Genomic DNA, 19,346 nt, shown 5'->3' on the forward strand with positions numbered 1-19,346 from the left:
TAAACAAAAAGACATCCTGATTGTATTTTCTGTGTACATTATGAATAAAGTATACTTTTGGAAAGTAGTGTCTATATGTGTATATATGTTTCAGAATCACACTTTATTCACCAAGTATGTTTTGCAACATACGAGGAATTTCATTGGCCAGGTCAGTCATACAATTAAAAGCAACAGTTCACTCAAAAACACATTTTAACATGAACATCCACCACGGTGACTCCTCACTGTGATGGAAGGAGAAATAAAGTTCAAGTCTCTTTCTTCTGTTCTTCCCACGGTCGTGGGCTTCGAGTCCCCGTTGACGGGATGATCTTGACTCCCGTAGCCGGCGGCGTTCGGGCCATCCGTGTCGAGGTGATACGCTCCCGCATCTGGGGGATGTCAGCTCCCCCGCGCCGGGTGATCGAACCTCGCGACGGGGCTGGTTGAACCTTCCACGACATTGGAGCTCCCGACTAGCCTCTCCCGAAAAGGCGAGCCCTTGATGATAAGTCCACGGTGGCCGCAGTGGGAGCGATCCCAGGCAAGGGATCCGCGCCTATGTTAAGTCCGCGCCCCGCGGTGGGGCTCACGATAGTCCGAGGAGGCTCCCAGCTCCAGTAATGGTGGGCCGCAGAGCCCAAAGAATGTGATCCGAAAATTGATCACATCTCCGGGAAGGTAAGAACTTGAAAAAAAGTTTCCCCCGATCCCCTCCCCCCTCCCCCCACATAAAACAAACCGAAGAACATTAAAACAAAAACTTTTAACAAACAAAAAAATAACAAAAAGAATGAAAAAACAAACAGACTGCCAGCAGGGCGGGCATCACCCCAGCGCCCCTGGTGGTCTTGAAATGTAATACTTAAAGTCTCCTGGCTTTTTATGTGAATTTTGTTGGTTGCTGCTGATTTGATCTTGTCCAAGAACTTACAAGCTGTCAAGCCCTTTAGGATTTCCTCAGATTCCTCAAACGGTGCTAGATAAATGCAAAGCACTTTTTGTTGCTCGCTGCTTTAAATGAGTCTGATCCTTAAAATAATGAGAGACCAAAAAATCAGAGTAATGCCTTTAATATATAAGCAGTGAAACACATGACAAGGAGTGTGCCAGAGAAATTACATTGCATGTGTACAATTTAGATTCAACCCCATTTCCATAATAGCAAACTGCTCTGGTCCCCAAACCTCTTGTTTAGTTCCACGCGAAGCATTGTGAAGTAAACTGTCAGGTAATTCTGAATGAGGACAATTAGGTGTGTTAGAATTGAATCTCCTCAGCCATCTCTGTACTGAAAACTGTCCTTAGATCTCAAATCCCTCATATTTATTCAAGAAAAGGGCTAGTGCATTGTCTTGTTGTATTGTGTTTCCAAGTACTAGTACAGCCCTTATAGGGAGGGGACCCCCTATTACGTTGACACCATGATGTTGAATTAGTTGCTGTCTGTGTGGAGTTTGCATGTTCTCCCTGTGACGGTGTGGGTTTCCTCCCACAAACCAAAGACGAGCGGGTTTATCGGTTAATTGACCTCTGTAAATTGCCCCTGGTGTGCAGGGAATGGATGAGAAAGTGGTATAACATAGAACTAGTGTGAATGGGTTAAATGCTGGTCGGCGTGGACTTTAGTGGGACGAAGGGGCATGTTTCCTTGGCGGTAGACTTGCTGCCTTGTAGCGCCAGCGATCCGGGTTCAATCCTGACTACAGATGTTGTCTGTACAGAGTTTGTACGTTCCCCCTGTGACTGCATGGGTTTTCTCCCATAGTCCAAAGACGTACAGCCTTGCAGTTTAATTGGTTTAGTAAAATTGTAAATTATCGTTAGTGTGTGTAGGATAGTGTTAGTGTGCGGGATCGCTGGTCGGTGCTGACTCGGTGGTAAGAAGGGCCTGTTTCCACACTGTATCTCCAAACTAAACTATCTTGGTGGCTGAACATATTTCTAAATGGTTAAGAAAGGACATCAGATGCTGGAAAAATCGAAGGTAGACAAAAATGTTGGTGAACCTCAGCGGGTGAGGCAGCATCTATGGAGCGAAGAAATAGGCGACGTTTCGGGTCGAGACCTTTCTTCAGGTCTCAACCCAAAACGTCGCCTATTCCTTCCCTCCATAGATGCTGCCTCACCCGCTGAGTTTCTCCAGCATTTTTGTCATATTTCTAAGTGGGGTAACTCGGGGCTCATCTTGAAATCTTGCTGTGGTTTTGGTCGCAGGTGCTGAAGGTAACTCGGTCGTGGGGGGAGAGGGGGGGCAAAGAAGAGAAGCAGGAGATTGGCAGCTGTTAGTTTCACTCTTCACATGCCCATGTCCCACTTGGGCAGGAGTGCAAAGAACAGGGCTGTCAGCTCAGGTGGTCATTTCCGAGTAAGTGTAGCCGAACTCCAGCGAGCTCTTCATGAAGTCTTGGTTGGCCACCACTGGGATAAAAGGTGGCATTGTATCATCAGCACGGTGGCCATGTGGGATGGAAGGATCCCGCGGATAAATGGAGTTTCCTGGGTGGGAACGAAGCCACATCTCAAAGATCCTGCCCCATTGTTGACAGAGGTGAGAGAGAGAAAAAAAAGAACACAATCAATCCTTTGTATGATAAGTTTAAATCTACAATTAGAGAGGGAGAAGGGTAAATCGGAGGTGTCAGAATTACAGTTGAAAAAAGGACAATGGAGCCATGAGGGAGGAGTTGACTGGAAAGATACCCTAGCAGGGATGACAGTGGAACAAAACCTGCAGGTATTTCTGGGAATAATACAGAAGGTGCAGGATCAGTTCATTCCAAAGAGGAACAAACATTCCAATGGGAGTAAGGGGCGACCGTGGCTGACAAGAGAAGTCAGGGACAGTATAAAAATAAAAGAGATGTATAAGATAGTAAAGATGAGCGGGAAGCCAGAGGATTGGGTAACGTTTAAAGAGCAACAGAAGATAACTAAAAAGGCAATACGGGGAGAAAAGATGAGGTACGAAGGTAAGCTAGCCAAGAATATAAAGCAGGATAGTAAAAGCTTCTTTAGGATGTATGAAGAGGAAAGAAATAGTTAAGACCAAAGTTGGCCCATAAAGACTGAAAAAGGTGAATTTATTATGGAGAACAAGGAAATGGCAGATGAGTTGAACAGGTACTTTGGATCTGTCTTCACTAAGGAGGACACAAACAATCTTCCTGATGTACTAGTGGCCAGAGGATCTGGGGTGACGGAGGAACTGAAGGAAATTCACATTAGGCAGGAAATTGTGTTGGGTAGACTGATGGGACCGAAGGCTGATAAATCCCCAGGGCCTGATGCTCTACATCCCAGGGTACTTACGGAAGTGGCTCTAGAAATCTTGGAAGCAATGGTAATCATTTTCCAATGTTCTATAGATTCAGGATTAGTTCCTGTGGATTGGAGGGTAGCTAATGTTATCCCACTTTTTAAGAAAGGTGGGAGAGAGAAAACAGGGAATTATAGACCAGTTAGCCTGACATCGGTGGTGGGGAACATGCTGGAGTCAATTATAAAAGATGAAATAGCGGCACATTTGTATAGCAGTAACAGGATCGGTCTGACTCAGCATGGATTTATGAAGGGGAAATCATGCTTGATTAATCTTCTGGACTTTTTTGAGGATGTAACCAGGAAAATGGACAAGGGAGAGCCAATGGATGTAGTGTACCTGGGCTTTGAGAAAGCATTTGATAAGGTCCCACATAGGAAATTAGTGGGCAAAATTAGGGCACATGATATTGGGGTTAGAGTGTTGACATGGATAGAAAATTGGGTGGCAAAAGGAAACAAATAGGGATTAACGGGTCCCTTTCAGAATGCAGGCAGTGATTAGTGGGGCACCGCAAGGCTCGGTGCTGGGACCACAGCTATTTACAATACATATTAATGATTTAGATGAAAGGATTACAAATAATATTAGCAAATTTGCAGATGATACAAACCTGGGTGGCAGTGTGAACTGTGAGGAGGATGCTATGAGAATGCAGGGTGACTTGGACAGGTTGGGTGAGTGGGCAGATGCATGGCAGATGCAGTTTAATGTGGATAAATGTGAGGTTATCCACTTTGGTAGCAAAAACAGGAAGGCAGATTATTATCTAAATGGTGTCAAGTTGGGAAAGGGGGAAGTACAACGGGATCTGGGGGTCCTTGTTCATCAGTCGATGAAAGTAAGCATGCAGGTACAGCAGGCAGTGAAGAAAGCGAATAGCATGTTGGCCTTCATAACAAGAGGAGATGAGTACAGGAGCAAAGAGGTCCTTCTGCAGTTGTACAGGGCCCTAGCGAGACCAAACCTGGAGTATTGTGTGCAGTTTTTGTCTCCAAATTTGAGGAAGGACATTTTTGCTATTGAGGAAGTGCAGCATAGGTTCACAAGGTTACTTTCCAGGATAGTGGGACTGTCATATGTTGAGAGAATGGAGCGGCAGTGCTTGTACACTCTGGAGTTTAGAAGGATGAGAGGATATCTTATTGAAACATATAAGATTATAACCATATAAACATATAACAATTACAGGCCAACTCGACCCTTCTAGTCCGTGCCGAACACGTATTCTCCCCTAGTCCCATACACCTGCGTTCAGACCATAACGCTCCATTCCTTTCCCGTCCATATAACTATCCAATTTATTTTTAAATGATAAAAATGAACCTGCCTCCACCACCTTCACTGGAAGCTCATTCCACACAGCCACCACTCTCTGAGTGTTTGGACACACTAGAGGCAGGAAACATGTTCCTGATGTTGAGGGAGTCCAGAACCAGGGGCCACAGTTTAAGAATAAGGGGTAAGCCATTTAGAACAGAGATGAAGAAACACAGAGAGTTGTGAGTCTGTGGAATATTCTGCCTCAGAGGACGGTGGAGGCAGGTTCTCTGGATGCTTTCAACAGAGAGCTAAATAGGGCTCTTAAAGATAGTGGAGTCAGGGGATATGGGGAGAAGGCAGGATCGGGGTACTGATTGGGGATGATCAGCCATCACATTGAATGGCGGTGCAGGCTCGAAGGGCCGAATGGCCTACTCCTGCACCTATTATCTATATTACTAAAAGTCTGATCTTGATCGCATTTGGCCCACTGTGATGCGATTTCCGAGAGAACGCCGCCACCTACGGCCGTCGTTTTTGGTCTCCTCACTCAGAGCCCCCCTCCGCCTTCTTGGACTGGAGGATTTTTGCCATTGATGACAAATCAGAGAGATATTAATGTTTTTTTTTAATTCACCATTCTCTCTGCTGCCCCTGCTGGAGGGAGGGGGAGGGACTATAAAACCAGGCAGTTGTGTCTCACTCAGTCTCTGCAAGATGGATGAAGCCAAAGGGTCACATCTCTCTGAGCTCTGAATAACACTGAACACATGTCTACTCAACTGTGAGTCCCCTTAATGTGGTTTGAAAATGAAAATATGGTTAGTTTGAAGTAAAAAGGCACTGCCCACAAATGGTTGTTTGTGTGCTTTGGCTTGAAGTTAAAAGGCACTACTTACTGCAAATGGTGGCTTGTGTGCTTTGGCTTGAAGTTACAAGGCACTACTTACTGCAAATGGTGGCTTGGGCGCTTTGGCTTGAAGTTGAAAGGCACTACTTACTGCAAATGGTTGCCTGGGTGCTTTGGCTTGAAGTTGAAAGGCTCTACTTATTGCAAATAGTGGCTTGGGTGCTTTGGCTTGAAGTTGAAAAGCACTACTTACTGCAAATGGTGGCTTGGGTGCTTTGGCTTGAAGTTGAAAGGCACGACTTACTGCAAATGGTGGCTTGGTTGCTTTGGCTTGAAGTTGAAAGGCACTACTTACTGCAAATGGTGGCTTGGGGGCTTTGGCTTGAAGTTGAAAGGCACTACTTACTGCAAATGGTGGCTTGGGTGCTTTGACTTGAAGTTGAAATGCACTACTTACTGCAAATGGTGGCTTGTGTGCTTTGGCTTGAAGTTACAAGGCACTACTTACTGCAAATGGTGGCTTGGGCGCTTTGGCTTGAAGTTGAAAGGCACTACTTACTGCAAATGGTTGCTTGGGTGCTTTGGCTTGAAGTTGAAAGGCTCTACTTATTGCAAATAGTGGCTTGGGTGCTTTGGCTTGAAGTTGAAAAGCACTACTTACTGCAAATGGTGGCTTGGGTGCTTTGGCTTGAAGTTGAAAGGCACGACTTACTGCAAATGGTGGCTTGGTTGCTTTGGCTTGAAGTTGAAAGGCACTACTTACTGCAAATGGTAGCTTGGGGGCTTTGGCTTGAAGTTGAAAGGCACTACTTACTGCAAATGGTGGCTTGGGTGCTTTGGCTTGAAGTTGAAATGCACTACTTACTGCAAATGGTGGCTTGGGTGCTTTGGCTTGAAGTTGAAAGGCACTAAATACTGCAAATGGTAGCTTGGGTGCTTTGGCTTGAAGTTGAAAGGCACGACTTACTGCAAATGGTGGCTTGGGTGCTTTGGCTTGAAGTTGAAAGGCACGACTTACTGCAAATGGTAGCTTGGGTGCTTTGGCTTGAAGTTGAAAGGCACTACTTACTGCAAATGGTGGCTTGGGTGCTTTGGCTTGAAGTTGAAAGGCACTACTTACTGCAAATGGTGGCTTGGGTGCTTTGGCTTGAAGTTGAAATGCACTACTTACTGCACATGGTGGCTTGGGTGCTTTGGCTTGAAGTTAAAAGGCACTACTGCAAATGCACTTCCTGTTTGCACTGTATACTGATTTTAGATAAAAAGCTACCACTTACGGCTGTGATTTTTGACCATCTTACTCAGTCCCCCTCTGCTCAGCATGTGCAGAGAATTCTTCCCATCAATGAAAAATAAAAGTGTTATTAGTGTTTAAAAAATGTTGAGAATCTCTCTCCTGTCAATCACGCCATGAAGGCCACACCTTTTCCGGTCGGAGGGGGAGGGGTTTTAAAACCCGGAGGTGTGGGTGTGGCTCAGTCTCTGCATGATGAGGGAGGGAGAGGTCACGACTGTCTAAGCTGTGAATCAACTGAACACACTGAATGTCTACTGAACTGAGTTTGGTGTTTTGTGTGGCTTTATGGTGGTTTCACCCTGCATGAAATGATATGAAGCTGCATTTAAATTTGGTGGCCTTGCACCCTGGTTGAAATGGAATGAAACTGCATTTGAATTTGGTGGCCTTGCACCCTGCTTGAAGTGGAATGAAACTGCACTTGAATTTGGCGGCCTTGCATCATCCTTGAAGTGGTATGAAACCGCACTGAATTCGGTGGCCTTGCACCCTGCTTGAAGTGGTAGGAAACTGCACTTGAATTTGGTGGCCTTGCACCCTGCTTGAAATGGTAGGAAAATGGATTTGAATTTGGTGGCTTTGCACCCTGCTTGAAATGGAATTTCAAGGAATAGCCATGAGTCAACTGCCAGTCCACCAGCCGTGAGTGAGCTGCCAGCAGATCAGGTTTGAGGGACTAAGCTGCCACCCCAAGAACCCATACCAGCGCTCCAGAAAGCCCCCCCACTGGCCACCAATATTGGAATTGGTGGAGAGGTGGAATATTGCGTCGGGGGACCAGCCCTCCCGTGTGAACATGGGACCCAGCAGGTCCCACTTAGTCTAGTCTATTGTCTATAATCCGGAAGTGGCGGCGCCGGGAACGGCTGCGGCTCGCCTGCAGTCCGTTTGTCTTTTACTTTTTTGTGTTGTATTTTTTCGTTTTGTCTAGTTACGTTTTTGGTTTTTAGGTCGTGTTTATGTGGGGGGGGGGGGTGGGGGGTGAAACGGGGCTTGCTGTCTCTCCCTACGGGGGAATACGACCTTTTTGTCGTATCCCCCTTCTCTACCTCCGTCTACACTGAGGCCTAATGGCGGAGCTGGCGACCTCGGGACTCTGGAGGCAGCTGACAGGACTCGCCCTGAGCTCCCGTGAGGGTGGCCCAGCCCGGGGCTGGAACTGCGCTCTCGTGAGAGCGGCCTGGCGAGGGGCTGAGAGACTTTCCCGTGAGGGGCTGTGGCCCGTCGGAGTGGCCCAGCCCGAGGGAGGAGCGGCACTCCCGTCGGAGTGGCCCAGCCCGAGGGTGGAACGGCACTCCCGTCGGAGTGGCCCAGCCCGAGGGAGAACGGCACTCCCGTCGGAGTGGCCCAGCTCGAGGGAGAACGGCACTCCCGTCGGAGTGGCCCAGCCCGAGGGAGAACGGTACTCACGTGAGGGCGATCCGGCTCGGGGCTGGAACGGTGCTCCGGTGGCTGGGACGGCGTTCTGAGGCGGTGACCTGAGTCCGGGGTTCAGCCGCGGGCCAGCGGCTGCGTGTGCTGGACTGGAGGGCGGCAGCTTCGACCACCCCCGGGCCGCGGTGTTTGAACCGGCCCGTTTGCGGGGTTCGGTGAGCCGCGGGACTGTTGTGCCATCGCCCGGTGGGGAATCGCCTCAGCGCAGAGGGAGAGGAGGAGGGAAGAGACAGTAACCCTAAGATGTTTGCCTCCACCACAGTGAGGAGGTGCTTGGAGGATACACTGTGGTGGTGTTAATTTGTGTTTATTGTTGTTTATTATTGTATGATTGTATGTATGACTGCAGGCACGAAATTTCGTTCAGACCGTGTGAATGACAATAAAGATATTCAATTCAATTCAATTCAATATAATCTGATTTCCTATTGTCTATAATCTGAAGTCTAAGCTTCCCTTCCCTGGCTCCGAGGCTTCCCATCACAACCCACAATGGAGCACCAGTGACTCCTTCAAGTTGCAGGAGGAGGACATCGTTCAACCCCTCAGGCCGAATGATGTCTAATGTGTATAAAATCATGAGAGAAAAAGATCAGGTGGACGCACAGAGTCTCTTGCCCAGAGTAGGGGAATCGAGAACCAAAAAGCATAGGTTTAAGGTGGAGGCAGAAAGATTTGAAAGGAATCTGCGGGGTAACCTTTTGTATAGAACGAGCTGCCAGAGGAGGTAGTTGAGGCAGGGACTATTAGGAAACAATTAGACAGGTGCATGGATTGGACAAGTATAGAGGGATATGGGACAAATGCAGGCAGATGGGACTAGTGTAGCTGGGGCATGTTGGCCAGTGTGGGCAAGTTGGGCCGAAGGGCCTGTTTCAACGCTGGGTGACTGTATGTCTACTGCCCGGCATTGGCTCCTGGTTTCTCTCCCTGATCCAAACCCCTCCAGATCTCTCGCTCCTTCTCCGTCTCTGAGAAATCCCTATTTCCATATCCCAGATTCCAATTGTCCCATTGGCAACTGCAGCCCCACCAGCTCCTGTGTAGTGTCTCTGCTCCTGCCCACTTACCTTGTAGCTTCTGCAAGATATTCCTTAATGTCTGTTGACCACTTGCCCCAAACAACCCTGCTGGGCTCCGTGTCAGAACTTGCACGATAACGTTTCATTATCCCTTGGGGCGATTATTTCCACTAGTGGGAGAGTCTAGGACCAGAGATCTTAGCCTCAGAATTAAAGGACGTTCCTTTAGGTAGGAGATGAGGAGGAATTTCTTTAGTCAGAGGGTGGTGAATCTGTGGAATTCATTGCCACAGACAGATGTGGAGTATTTTTAAGGCAGAGATAGATAGATTCTTGATTAGTGCGGGTGCCAGGGGTTACGGGGAGAAAGCAGGAGAACGGGGTTAAGAGGGAAAGATAGATCATCCATGATTGAATGACGGAGTAGACTTGATGGGCCAAATGGCCTAATTCTGCTTCCATCACTTATGAACATGAACTTAATATAATGTTAAAGACACCAAGTAAATGTAAAGTCTTACTTGTCGATGTAGGCGTGATGAGATAGGAAGAGAGGGTCGTTGGCCGAATAAGCCGCATTTGACATTGTCCCACCGCAGAAATAATGAACCATATTGTGCATGCTGGGGTAGAGGGTCTGGGGGTCACTAGGCAGCAGGAACCCTGGGAGCAGAGGATAAGGCCATCAGTTTAGCAACAGAAAAGTCATTCAGCCCTGAAGCTGAAACACAGCATGAGGCACATGTACCACCTCTAACCCCATCTACTACATCCCAGTGTTCCCAATGTGGCCTCCTTTACACCGGCGCCACCAAGCATACACCAGGCCCCTGTATCGTCGGTCAGCCAAGGTCTGCTGGGATCATTTGAACCATTTGAACTCCTCTTCCCATTCTGATCTTTCTGCAGGCGAATCACTTTCCCTTTTCCATGGGATCTTGCTGTGCGCGTGGCCACTCACCTTCCAACGTGTTGCGGAAGGATCCCAGGGCGCTCTCGTTGTAGGGGTGCGTGTCATAGATGGGCAGGAGAAGGCTCGAGCGCACGTCCTGTAGGCTGGGCAGATCGCCGCTCACGGACGGCGTGCGGCGGATGAGGCGCTTGGGACCCGGCGGGCAAACCAGCTCAAAGTCCAGCTCGTGGGAGCTCTCTTCCAAACAGAACGTCTACAAGAGGGAGGGAGGGAGGGAGAGGCAGTGAGTGGGAGAGCAGAGAACCGAGGAGAAAGTGTAGGTGGAATTATTCAGAGGCAACAAAGGCCTGGAGAGAATGAATGTGGAAAAGATGTTTCCACTAGTGGGAGAGTTCATAAGCTCATATTGATAGGAGCAGAATTAGGCCATTCGGTCCATCAAGTCTACTACTCCATTGTCAGAGTGAGGCCCAAAGCAAATGAGAGGAACAGCATCCCATATTTTGCTTGGGCAGCTTACACCCCAGTGGTATGAACATTGACTTCTCTAACTTCACGTAACCCTTGCTTTCTCTCTCTCTCTCCATCCCTCCCCCATCATAATTCCCTGACTCGTTTCAACGTTCTCCTGATTACATTTTACTGACTGTAGGCCTCGTTGTCACCTTCCCATCAGCTAACAGTGAACCATTCTCCATTTTCCCTTTGATCTCTCGTTTTCACACCTTACCCTTCCATATCTCTATGTCTCCCTCTCCCAGTCTGAAGAAGGGTCTCGACGTGAAACATCCCCCATTCCTTCTCTCTAGGATGCTGCCTGTCACGCTGAGTTACCCCAGCACTTTGCGTCTGTCTGGGGAGTCAGAGAGTGGCTCTGGGATTAGGAGAGATGGTCGGATGTTAATAGAGTGGATGACTGGAAATGAAATACTGGCAGTAAGCTGCAGGGAGTGGCACACTGCTTTAGTCACATTAACACTAATAACAACACAGATCACAGTAATAAAGTGCATCCATACCACATCACAAATCACAAATCTCACCAATAGCAAAAGAACAGACAAAGACCATAGACAAGACACTGTATACATCAAGAGTCCTTAGTGTTGTCTGTTATTGGAGGGAATTGAGTGTTCTTATTGCTGAGGGGAAGAAACTGTTTTTAAAGCGGGTGGATTTTGTGGCAAGTGACCTGAGGCGCCTCCCTGAAGTGAGAGACTGGAAAAGGTGGTTTGCTGGATGGGAGGGGTCCGAGATGATCTTTATTGCCCGTTTTGAGGTACATTGGAGGTAAATGGAATGGATTGAGGGGGAGTTGATGATCCCGGAGGCCTTGGAGACAATGCGCTGTAATCTGTGTAGTGAGTGACTGTCAGTGTTTCCGTACCAGACTGTGATTGAGGAGGTGATGATGAGGTGAAAAATATGGGATGCTGTTTAGGGTCCATGCTGACCCTAGAGCCGGACAACGGGTGCTCTAGGGTCAGCATGGACACTCTGGGCTGAATGGCCTGTTTCCATGCACTATGATAGTCTGATTCTATGCCTTGGTGAGATCTCAATGAGATGCTGAGAGGGAGTAAGACAACAACCAGTGAGAAAGAGGGAGTGAGTTATGAACATGCATGGGTAAGAGGTAGGAGAGAGGGGCTGGATATTAATGGGAGTAGGAGATGGAGCACTACAGCAGCAGAGGATAGTAGGGAACAGGAGCGGGATGCTGATGTGTGTGGGGGGGGGGGAGGGGGAGGATTATATTTGGGAAAAGAGGGACTGTTAATGGGAGAGGATATTATCGATGGAGGAATGGGAATTATCAATGGGAAGAAAGGATAATCAATGAGGAAGACGGGAATAGCAATGGGAAAATGAGGATTATCATTTGGGATGGGATGATGAATGGGATGAGAAGGAATTATTAATTGAGAGATGGCACCATAATGGGATTGGTTATCAATGGGGAAGGGGTGATCAATGGGGAGCAGGAGATCCTTTTGGTCTGAACAAAATTATGTTGCCTGCAGTCATACACAGAACCAATAAAAACAAAACATACAATAAACACAAATTAAACATCCACCACAGTGAGTTCACCAAGCACATCCTCACTGTGATGGAGGCAAAGTCTTAGTCTCCGTCTCTTCCCTCCTTGTTCTCCCTCTGCGCTGAGGCGATCGATCCAGGCCGGAGATGCCGCTCCCCAGTCCAGCGGACCTCCGTGGTGATGTCGCCGCCGCCGAAAGACGGAACGCCGTCTCCGCTCCGAGACGGCCCGCCACAGCATCAGCTCCGGGCAGCCGCCCCAGCTCCAGGGCGGCCGCCCCAGTTCCGGGTCCCGATGGGGAGAGGGGGATGATCAATGGGGAAAATGGGATTATCAATGGGGGGGATTATTAATTGAGAGAGGGCACTGCAAATGGAGCGAGAGGGATTGTCAGTGGGAGAGGGGGGAATTTAATTGAGGGAACGCACTATCAATGGGAAGTGATGATCAACAGGAATAAGTTGTCCTATAACTTTAAGCCCCTGTCCCACTTAGGAGACCTAAACAGCAACCTCTGGTGACCTTGCCCGCCACCCAAGGTTTCCATGAGGTCACCGGAGGTTTTGGTCACTCTCCCTAATGGTTGAAAGTGGTTTCCGCGTGGTCGAGGCTTCATCTGGGTTGCTGCTATTTTTTCATCATGATTAAAACCGGCCTCGAATGAAAATAGGTTGCCGTTTTAAAAATCGATAATTTTTTAGTCACAGGTCTAGTCGAAGCCGGTTTTCGTCATAGTCGAGGAAGGTTTTCAACATGTGCGTGGGAGGTGGTAGGAGGTTGCAGGTCACCTCGACCTTGATTTTTTTTTGGGTTGTGGGCAAGGTCACTAGAGGTTGCTGTTTCGGGCTCCTAAGTGGGACAGGGGCTTTAGGCTGTGCATGCCATATACAAGAAGGTCAACGGGCTAGAGTATTATCAATGGAGATGGGATCAATGGGGAATATCAATGGAGAGGGGCCTTTATCAAAGGGGAAGTATTAATTGCGAGAAGGCACTGTCAACTGGAAGGATCAATGGGGAGGGGGTTATTAATGGGGAATGGGATCATTTAGGCCAGTGACAGTGGCACAGGATAGAGCTACTGCCTTACAGCGCCGGAGACCCGGGTTCGATTCCGACTACAGGTGCTGTCTGTATGGAGTTTGTACCTTCTCCCTGTGACCTGCATGGGTTTTCTCCGAGATCTTCGAATTCTTCACACACTCCAAAGAAGTACGGGTATGTAGGTTAATTGGATGCATGTTTGTACGTGTAAATTGTCCCCAGTGTGTGTAGGATAGTGTTAATGTGCGGGGATCGCTGGTAGGAGCGGACTCGGTGGGCCGGAGGGCCTGTTTCGGCTCTGCATCTCTAAACTAAACTACAGTATAACTAATTGGGAAATGGGGATTAGCAATGGAGAGAGGGGGAATTGTCAATTGTGGGAAGGCACTGTAAATAGACAATAGGTGCAGGAAGAGGCCATTCGGCCCTTCGAGCCAGCACCGCCATTCAATGTGATCATGGCTGATCATCCCCAATCAGTACCCCGTTCCTGCCTTCTCCCCATATCCCCTGACTCCACTATCTTTAAGAGCCCTATCTAGCTCTCTCTTGAAAGCATCGAGAGAACCGGCCTCCACCACCCTCTGAGGCAGAGACTCACAACTCTCTGTGAGAAAACGTGTTTCCTCATCTCCATTCTAATGGCTTACTCCTTATTCTTAAACTGTGGCCCCTGGTTCTGGCCTCCCCCAACAATGGGAATGGGATGTCAATGGGAAGGGATGATGAATGGGGAGAGAAGGCACTATTAATTGAGAGAAGGCACTATGTATGGGGAGAAGGGGATTATTTATGGGGATTGTTAGTGGGAGAGGGTGAATTATTAATCGGGAGAAGGCACTGTCAATGTGAAGGGTGATCAATGGGGATTATCAGTGGGATGCATCATCATCATCGTTGAAAACATCAACGGGCCTTTTACAATGCCGTGTACGACAGTGATCGCAACTTCTACTGAAATGTGGATGGCCGTTGGCTCGCTAGAAGCTCATCCGCCCTTTGACAGGTCTTGTTTTTGGTCCTGCTGGGGGTCCACAGCCCCCTCCTCACCTGGCAAACCAGGTGTGGGAGACGGTTTAGTCGCCGACTATCCGACCATGGAGCAGGGATTACATGGTACCTGTGGCCGGGGGAACTCCCCCCCGACCTGACTTCAATATTCTTCTCGCAATTAAAATTATTAATGGAGGGAAGGCAGTGATATTAGGGAGAGGAGGAATTATTAATTGAGAGAATGTACTATCAATGTGAAGGGTGATCAAAGGGAAGAGGGGGATTATCAGTGGGAGGTGGGGAATTGTTAATTGGGGGAAATACACTATCAATGGGGAATTCTCCATCATGGTCTGGTTTGGCTCAGCCACCAAGCACGACACCTGGAGGCTGCAGCGAATCGTCCGATCAGCAGAGAAGGTTATTGGCTGCAACCTTCCCCCCATTGATGAACTGTACACTGCAAGGGCCAGGAAGCGAGTGGGTACGATCATCTCTGACCCCTCTCACCCTGGCCACAAATCCTTTGAATCACTTCCCTCTGGAAGGCGACTCCGGATTGTGAAACCTGCCACAGCCAGGCATAAAAACAGTTTTTATCCACGATTAGTTGCTCTACTCAACAGCCACAAATCTGTAGCCTCCCTTTGATCTGGTATGTTGTTGGTTCACATGCTTGATCAATGGTGTTTTATCATTAATGTTTTATTATTATTAATGTTTAGTGTTTTCTGAGTCATTCGTAACTGTCACTATGTCATGTTGTTACTTGTGGGCGGAGCACCAAGGCAAATTCCTTGTATGTGAATACTAGGCCAATAAACTTACTAAAACTTAAACTTAAATTTATTAATTGAGGGAAGGCACTGTCAATGGGAAGGGTGATCAAGGGGAGATTAGTAATTGAGGTAAAGGCACTGTCTATGGAGTGTGGTTCTCACCGGCCATTGCTGGAAGCGCGACGCCTGGTTGAGGAGGCCGCTGGCGTTGCTGGAGCCGAAGATGGTGTCGACGCAGACGTCGCAGGCGGGCTGCCCGGCCCAGCTCCAGTAGGGAACGAAGAAGTCGGGGTCGCCGGTCAGGTTTCGCATCTCCCGCTCGAAGAAGAGGAGGTAGGCGCGGTGCCAGCAGGGGAAGGCGGGCCCGCGGTGGGCGAAGGAGCCGGGCTGCCCGTCGCCGCGGCGCTTGACGCACACGTAGTGGGCCCAGGCGAACACGTCGTAGATGCTGGCACGGCGGAGGCACAGCGGGGAGCCGGGCCTGGGGCTGGCGCTGCCGTAGATCAGGTACCGCAGGCTGTCGGTGCGCTTGGCCTGCAGCAGGCGGTCGAGGAAGCGGTCCCGCTGGGCCTCGGGCATGGCCCACAGGTTGAGCCGCTTCACCAGGTGCGGCCGCCGGCAGCCGGGCCCGGCCCAGCCCGCCGCGCACTCCCCGCAGTCGCTGCCATGGTAACGCGGCCTACACTCGCACACCTCCTCGTAGAAGTAGCCCGGCCAGCCCAGGCGAAAGTCGGCACCGCCGGCCCCGCTCCCCGCGGCTGCCCGCTGCTCTCCCGCCCGCTCCAGCCGCCGGCACCAGCCCCGGCCCGACACGTTGCCGCAGGCCGAGCCGTCGGCCCACCACGCCGGGCAGCAGCGGCGGCTCCACAGCTGCTCGGGGCCCGAGCACAGGCTGGGGATCTGCCCGCTTGCCAGGGCCAGCAACGCGGCGGCCGTCAACAGCCCGGCCCGGGGCCACGACCACGACCACATGTCGCTGCAGGCTGCAGCTTCCCCGGGGGGTCGGTGCCGCTAGCGCTTGTCTCCGGCTCTGGCTCCCTCAGGCTGGCCCTGCCTCTGCAAAGAAAGGGCAGGTTAGTAGTTAAATGGGGCAAGGGAGAGAGGGAGGTCACAAAATCTATACTGTAAACCCTCGTTATAACATTATATAAATGGTGTCCGTTATTGCCAATTGTCCGTTATAACAGAGTAAGGATTATCAATGTGTTTAGTTTAGAGATACAGCACGGAAACAGGCCCTAGTCATGGCCGTCCGAAGGGGGGGGGTGCGTTGGGTGCGACCGCTTTCCACTTTGGATACGGCCAGTTCTCTGTTCTCCTGTCGCCGGGCAAGAGTGGTTGAATCTGAACCCAACGCTGTAACCCCAACACCAGACGCCGCTGCGGCGGAGCCCGCTCCCCTCGCCTCCCCCCGCTGCTGGGGCCCAAGCCATCTTCCCCCCACACCACCCATGCTGACCCCCGCTGGGCTCACGCAACCCCCGCTGGGCTCACGCCACCCCCGCTGGGCCCACGCCACCCCCGCTGGGCTCACGCCACCCCCGCTGGGCCCACGCCACCCCCGCTGGGCTCACGCCACCCCCGCTGGGCTCACGCCACCCCCGCTGGGCCCACGCCACCCCCGCTGGGCCCACGCCACCCCCGCTGGGCCCACGCCACCCCCGCTGGGCCCACGCCACCCCCGCTGGGCCCACGCCACCCCCGCTGGGCCCACGCCACCCCCGCTGGGCCCACGCCACCCCCGCTGGGCCCACGACACCCCCGCTGGGCCCACGCCACCCCCGCTGGGCCCACGCCACCCCCGCTGACCTCCGCTGGGTCCACGCCACCCTCGCTGACCCCCGCTGGGCCCACGCCACCCCCGCTGACCCCCGCTGGGTCCATGCCACCCCCCCTGGCCCCACGCCACCGCCGCTGACCTCCGTTCAGTCCACGCCACCCCCGCTGGGTCCACGCCACCCTCGCTGACCCCCGCTGGGCCCGCGCCACCTTCATCTTCCCCCCCCCTCGCAAGAAAGAGGGGGGGATGTGAGAGAGAGATGGGGGAGGGGGACAGGGAAAGTGGGATTATCTTTAGTGAGATTGCAAAATTAAAGTAGGTTTTAGAGCTATTATGTTTTCTCCTCCATATGAATTATATTAAACAATATCAAATAATATCAAACAATTGGAACTGCTTTCTTTTCCTTGATAACAATACTGAAAAATATGAATTCCATAGTTTGTGACATAAATACACATTTTAATGGGATCATTATATACAGATGTAACATTTCAATTTCGAGATCGGGGTGGGGCAAATATGCCCCTTCCCCCTTCAGTTTGGAAGGGCATGCAAGAAATCTCCAGCTATACGAGGAAAGCCCCCCCGCTCTTTGGACAATCATCAGCTGACGAACGACCTGAATGAGTTTTACTGCAAGTTTGAAAATCAGAAACGTAACCCTGTTACCCCTTCTCCAACAAACACAGCCAGACCCCAGTCTGCAAAGAATGGACCCTGCACCTTCTCCTTCCCATTCGCCACTTCACACCTACTTGAGGCAAGGCTCCAGTATGAAAAGAGTGGACCCTTTCCCACCCCAACCAACACTTCACACACACTCACAGCCTGACCTCAGTCTGCAAAGACTGGGCCCTTCTACACCCACCCCACTCCAATCACGACTTTACACCCAATTCTCATTTTTAACCAGTCCCTGCAAAGATGTACTGTCCCTGCCTGCTTCAAAGTCTCCACTATTGTCCCTGTACCCAAAAAGGTAAGGATTACTGGTCTTAATGACAACAGGCTTGTCGCACTGACCTCTGTAGTCATGGAGACCGTTGAAAGGCTTGTGCTGGCCAAGCTGAAAAATATCACAATCCCTCTGCTGGACCCTCTGCAGGTTGCATATTGTGCCAATAGATCTGTGGATGACGCAGTCAATCTGGGCCTGCACTTCATCCTCCAGCACCTAGACCGCCAGGGAACCTATGCGAGGATTTTGTTTTATTGATTTTAGCTCTGCATTCAACACCATTGTGCCAGAGCTACTACGCTCCAAACGTTCTGAGTTGACTGTGCCTGAACCCCTCTGTCGGTGAATCACCAGCTTCCTGACAGACAGGAAGCAGCCTGTGAGACTGGAAAGCTTATCTCGGACCCGCAAACGCTCAGCATAGGAGCACCGCACGATGCGTACTCTCCCCTCTCCTCTACTCTCGCCACACCAATGACTGCACCTCCACAGACACCTCTGTCAAGCTTCTCAAGTTTGTGGATTACACAATCCTGATTGGGCTGATCCAGGATGGGGATCTCTGTACTCTTTTCAGTTTGACATCTTTCCTATAACATGGTGCCCAGAACTGAACACAATATTCTAAATGTGGTCTCACCAAAGACTTATACAACTGCAACATGACCTCCCAACTTCTATACTCAATACTCTGACTGATAAAGGCCAAAGTGCCAAAATAATTTTTGACCACCTGATATACCTGCGACACGACCTTCAAGGAACCATGCAACCATCAACCATTCCTCTGCCCACCTGGCCAATTGATCCAGATCCTGCTGCAATCTTTTACAACCATCTTCACTATATGCAAAACACTCACTTCTGTATCATCAGCAAACTTGCTAACCTTGCCCTGTTCTGTGACGTTTCACAGAGTGCTGGAGTAACTCAGCGGGTCGGGTGAGTATAGAAGTTGGGAGGTCATGTTACAGTTGCATAAGAAGTTGGTGAGGCCGCATTCAGAGTATTATGTTCAGTTCTGGGCACCATGGTATAGGAAAGATGTCATCAAACTGGAAAGAGTACAGTGAAGATTTAAGAGGATGTTGCCAGGACTAGAGGGCCAGAGCTATAGGGAGAGGTTGAGTAGGTTGGGACTCTATTTCATGGAGCACAGGAGGATGAGGGATGATCTAATAGAGGTGTATAAAATCATGATTTGAATAGATATGGTTGAGTCTTTTGCCCAGAGTAAGTGAATCGAGGAGCAGAGGACATAAGTTTAAGGTGAAGGGCAAAAGATTTAATAGGAATCTGTGGGGTGTGTTTTTCACACAAAGGGTGGTAGGTGTATGGAACAAGCTGCCAGAGGAGGTAGTTGAGGCAGGGACTATTGCAACATTTAAGAAACAGTTAGACAGGTACATGGATAGGACAGGTTCAGAGGGATATGGATCAAATGTGGGCAGGTGGGACTAGTGCAGATGGGACATGCTGGGCCGAAGGGCCTGTTTCCACACTGTATCACTCTATGACTCTATCTTTCCCTCTCAAACCCATTCTCCTGACTTCTCCCCATTACCTCTGGCACCCGTATCAATCAAGAATCTATCAATCTCCTCCTGAAAAATGTCCATTGACTTGACTTCCACAGCTGTCTGTGGCAATGAATTCCACAGT

The 19,346-nt window shown here is 50.0% G+C and overlaps 2 protein-coding genes across 2 annotated transcripts in view; both read right to left on the reverse strand.

Annotated features, from left to right (window-relative positions):
* Nucleotides 1–2,092: 2,092 nt before the first annotated feature.
* Nucleotides 2,093–15,915, reverse strand: LOC116966811 (tyrosinase-like). The gene is made up of 4 exons (XM_033013151.1): nucleotides 15,106–15,915; nucleotides 10,132–10,336; nucleotides 9,692–9,833; nucleotides 2,093–2,513 (listed from the first exon to the last, which is right to left on the reverse strand). The coding sequence occupies exons 1-4, from the start codon at nucleotides 15,913–15,915 to the stop codon at nucleotides 2,333–2,335; spliced, it is 1,338 nt and encodes a 445-aa protein (XP_032869042.1). The 3' UTR covers nucleotides 2,093–2,332.
* Nucleotides 15,916–15,954: 39 nt separating this feature from the next.
* slc25a17 (solute carrier family 25 member 17) overlaps nucleotides 15,955–19,346 on the reverse strand; it is a 14,411-nt gene continuing 11,019 nt past the window's right edge. The window contains exon 7 of the mRNA XM_033013152.1: nucleotides 15,955–15,999. Coding sequence (XP_032869043.1) covers nucleotides 15,955–15,999 — 45 coding nt within the window. The remainder of the gene's footprint in view (nucleotides 16,000–19,346) is intronic.

This window comes from Amblyraja radiata, chromosome 38, assembly GCF_010909765.2.
Source record: "Amblyraja radiata isolate CabotCenter1 chromosome 38, sAmbRad1.1.pri, whole genome shotgun sequence".
NCBI classification, from domain to species: Eukaryota; Metazoa; Chordata; class Chondrichthyes; order Rajiformes; family Rajidae; genus Amblyraja; species Amblyraja radiata.

Coding starts and splice junctions, on each gene's coding strand:
- LOC116966811 (XM_033013151.1), bottom strand. CDS start 15,915: ATGTGGTCGTGGTCGTGGCCCCGGGCCGGGCTGTTGACGGCCGCCGCG. Junction 10,337..15,105: donor CGCGCTTCCAGCAATGGCCG/GTGAGAACCACA, acceptor TCCCTCTTGTAG/ACGTTCTGTTTGGAAGAGAG. Junction 9,834..10,131: donor CTTCCGCAACACGTTGGAAG/GTGAGTGGCCAC, acceptor CTCTGCTCCCAG/GGTTCCTGCTGCCTAGTGAC.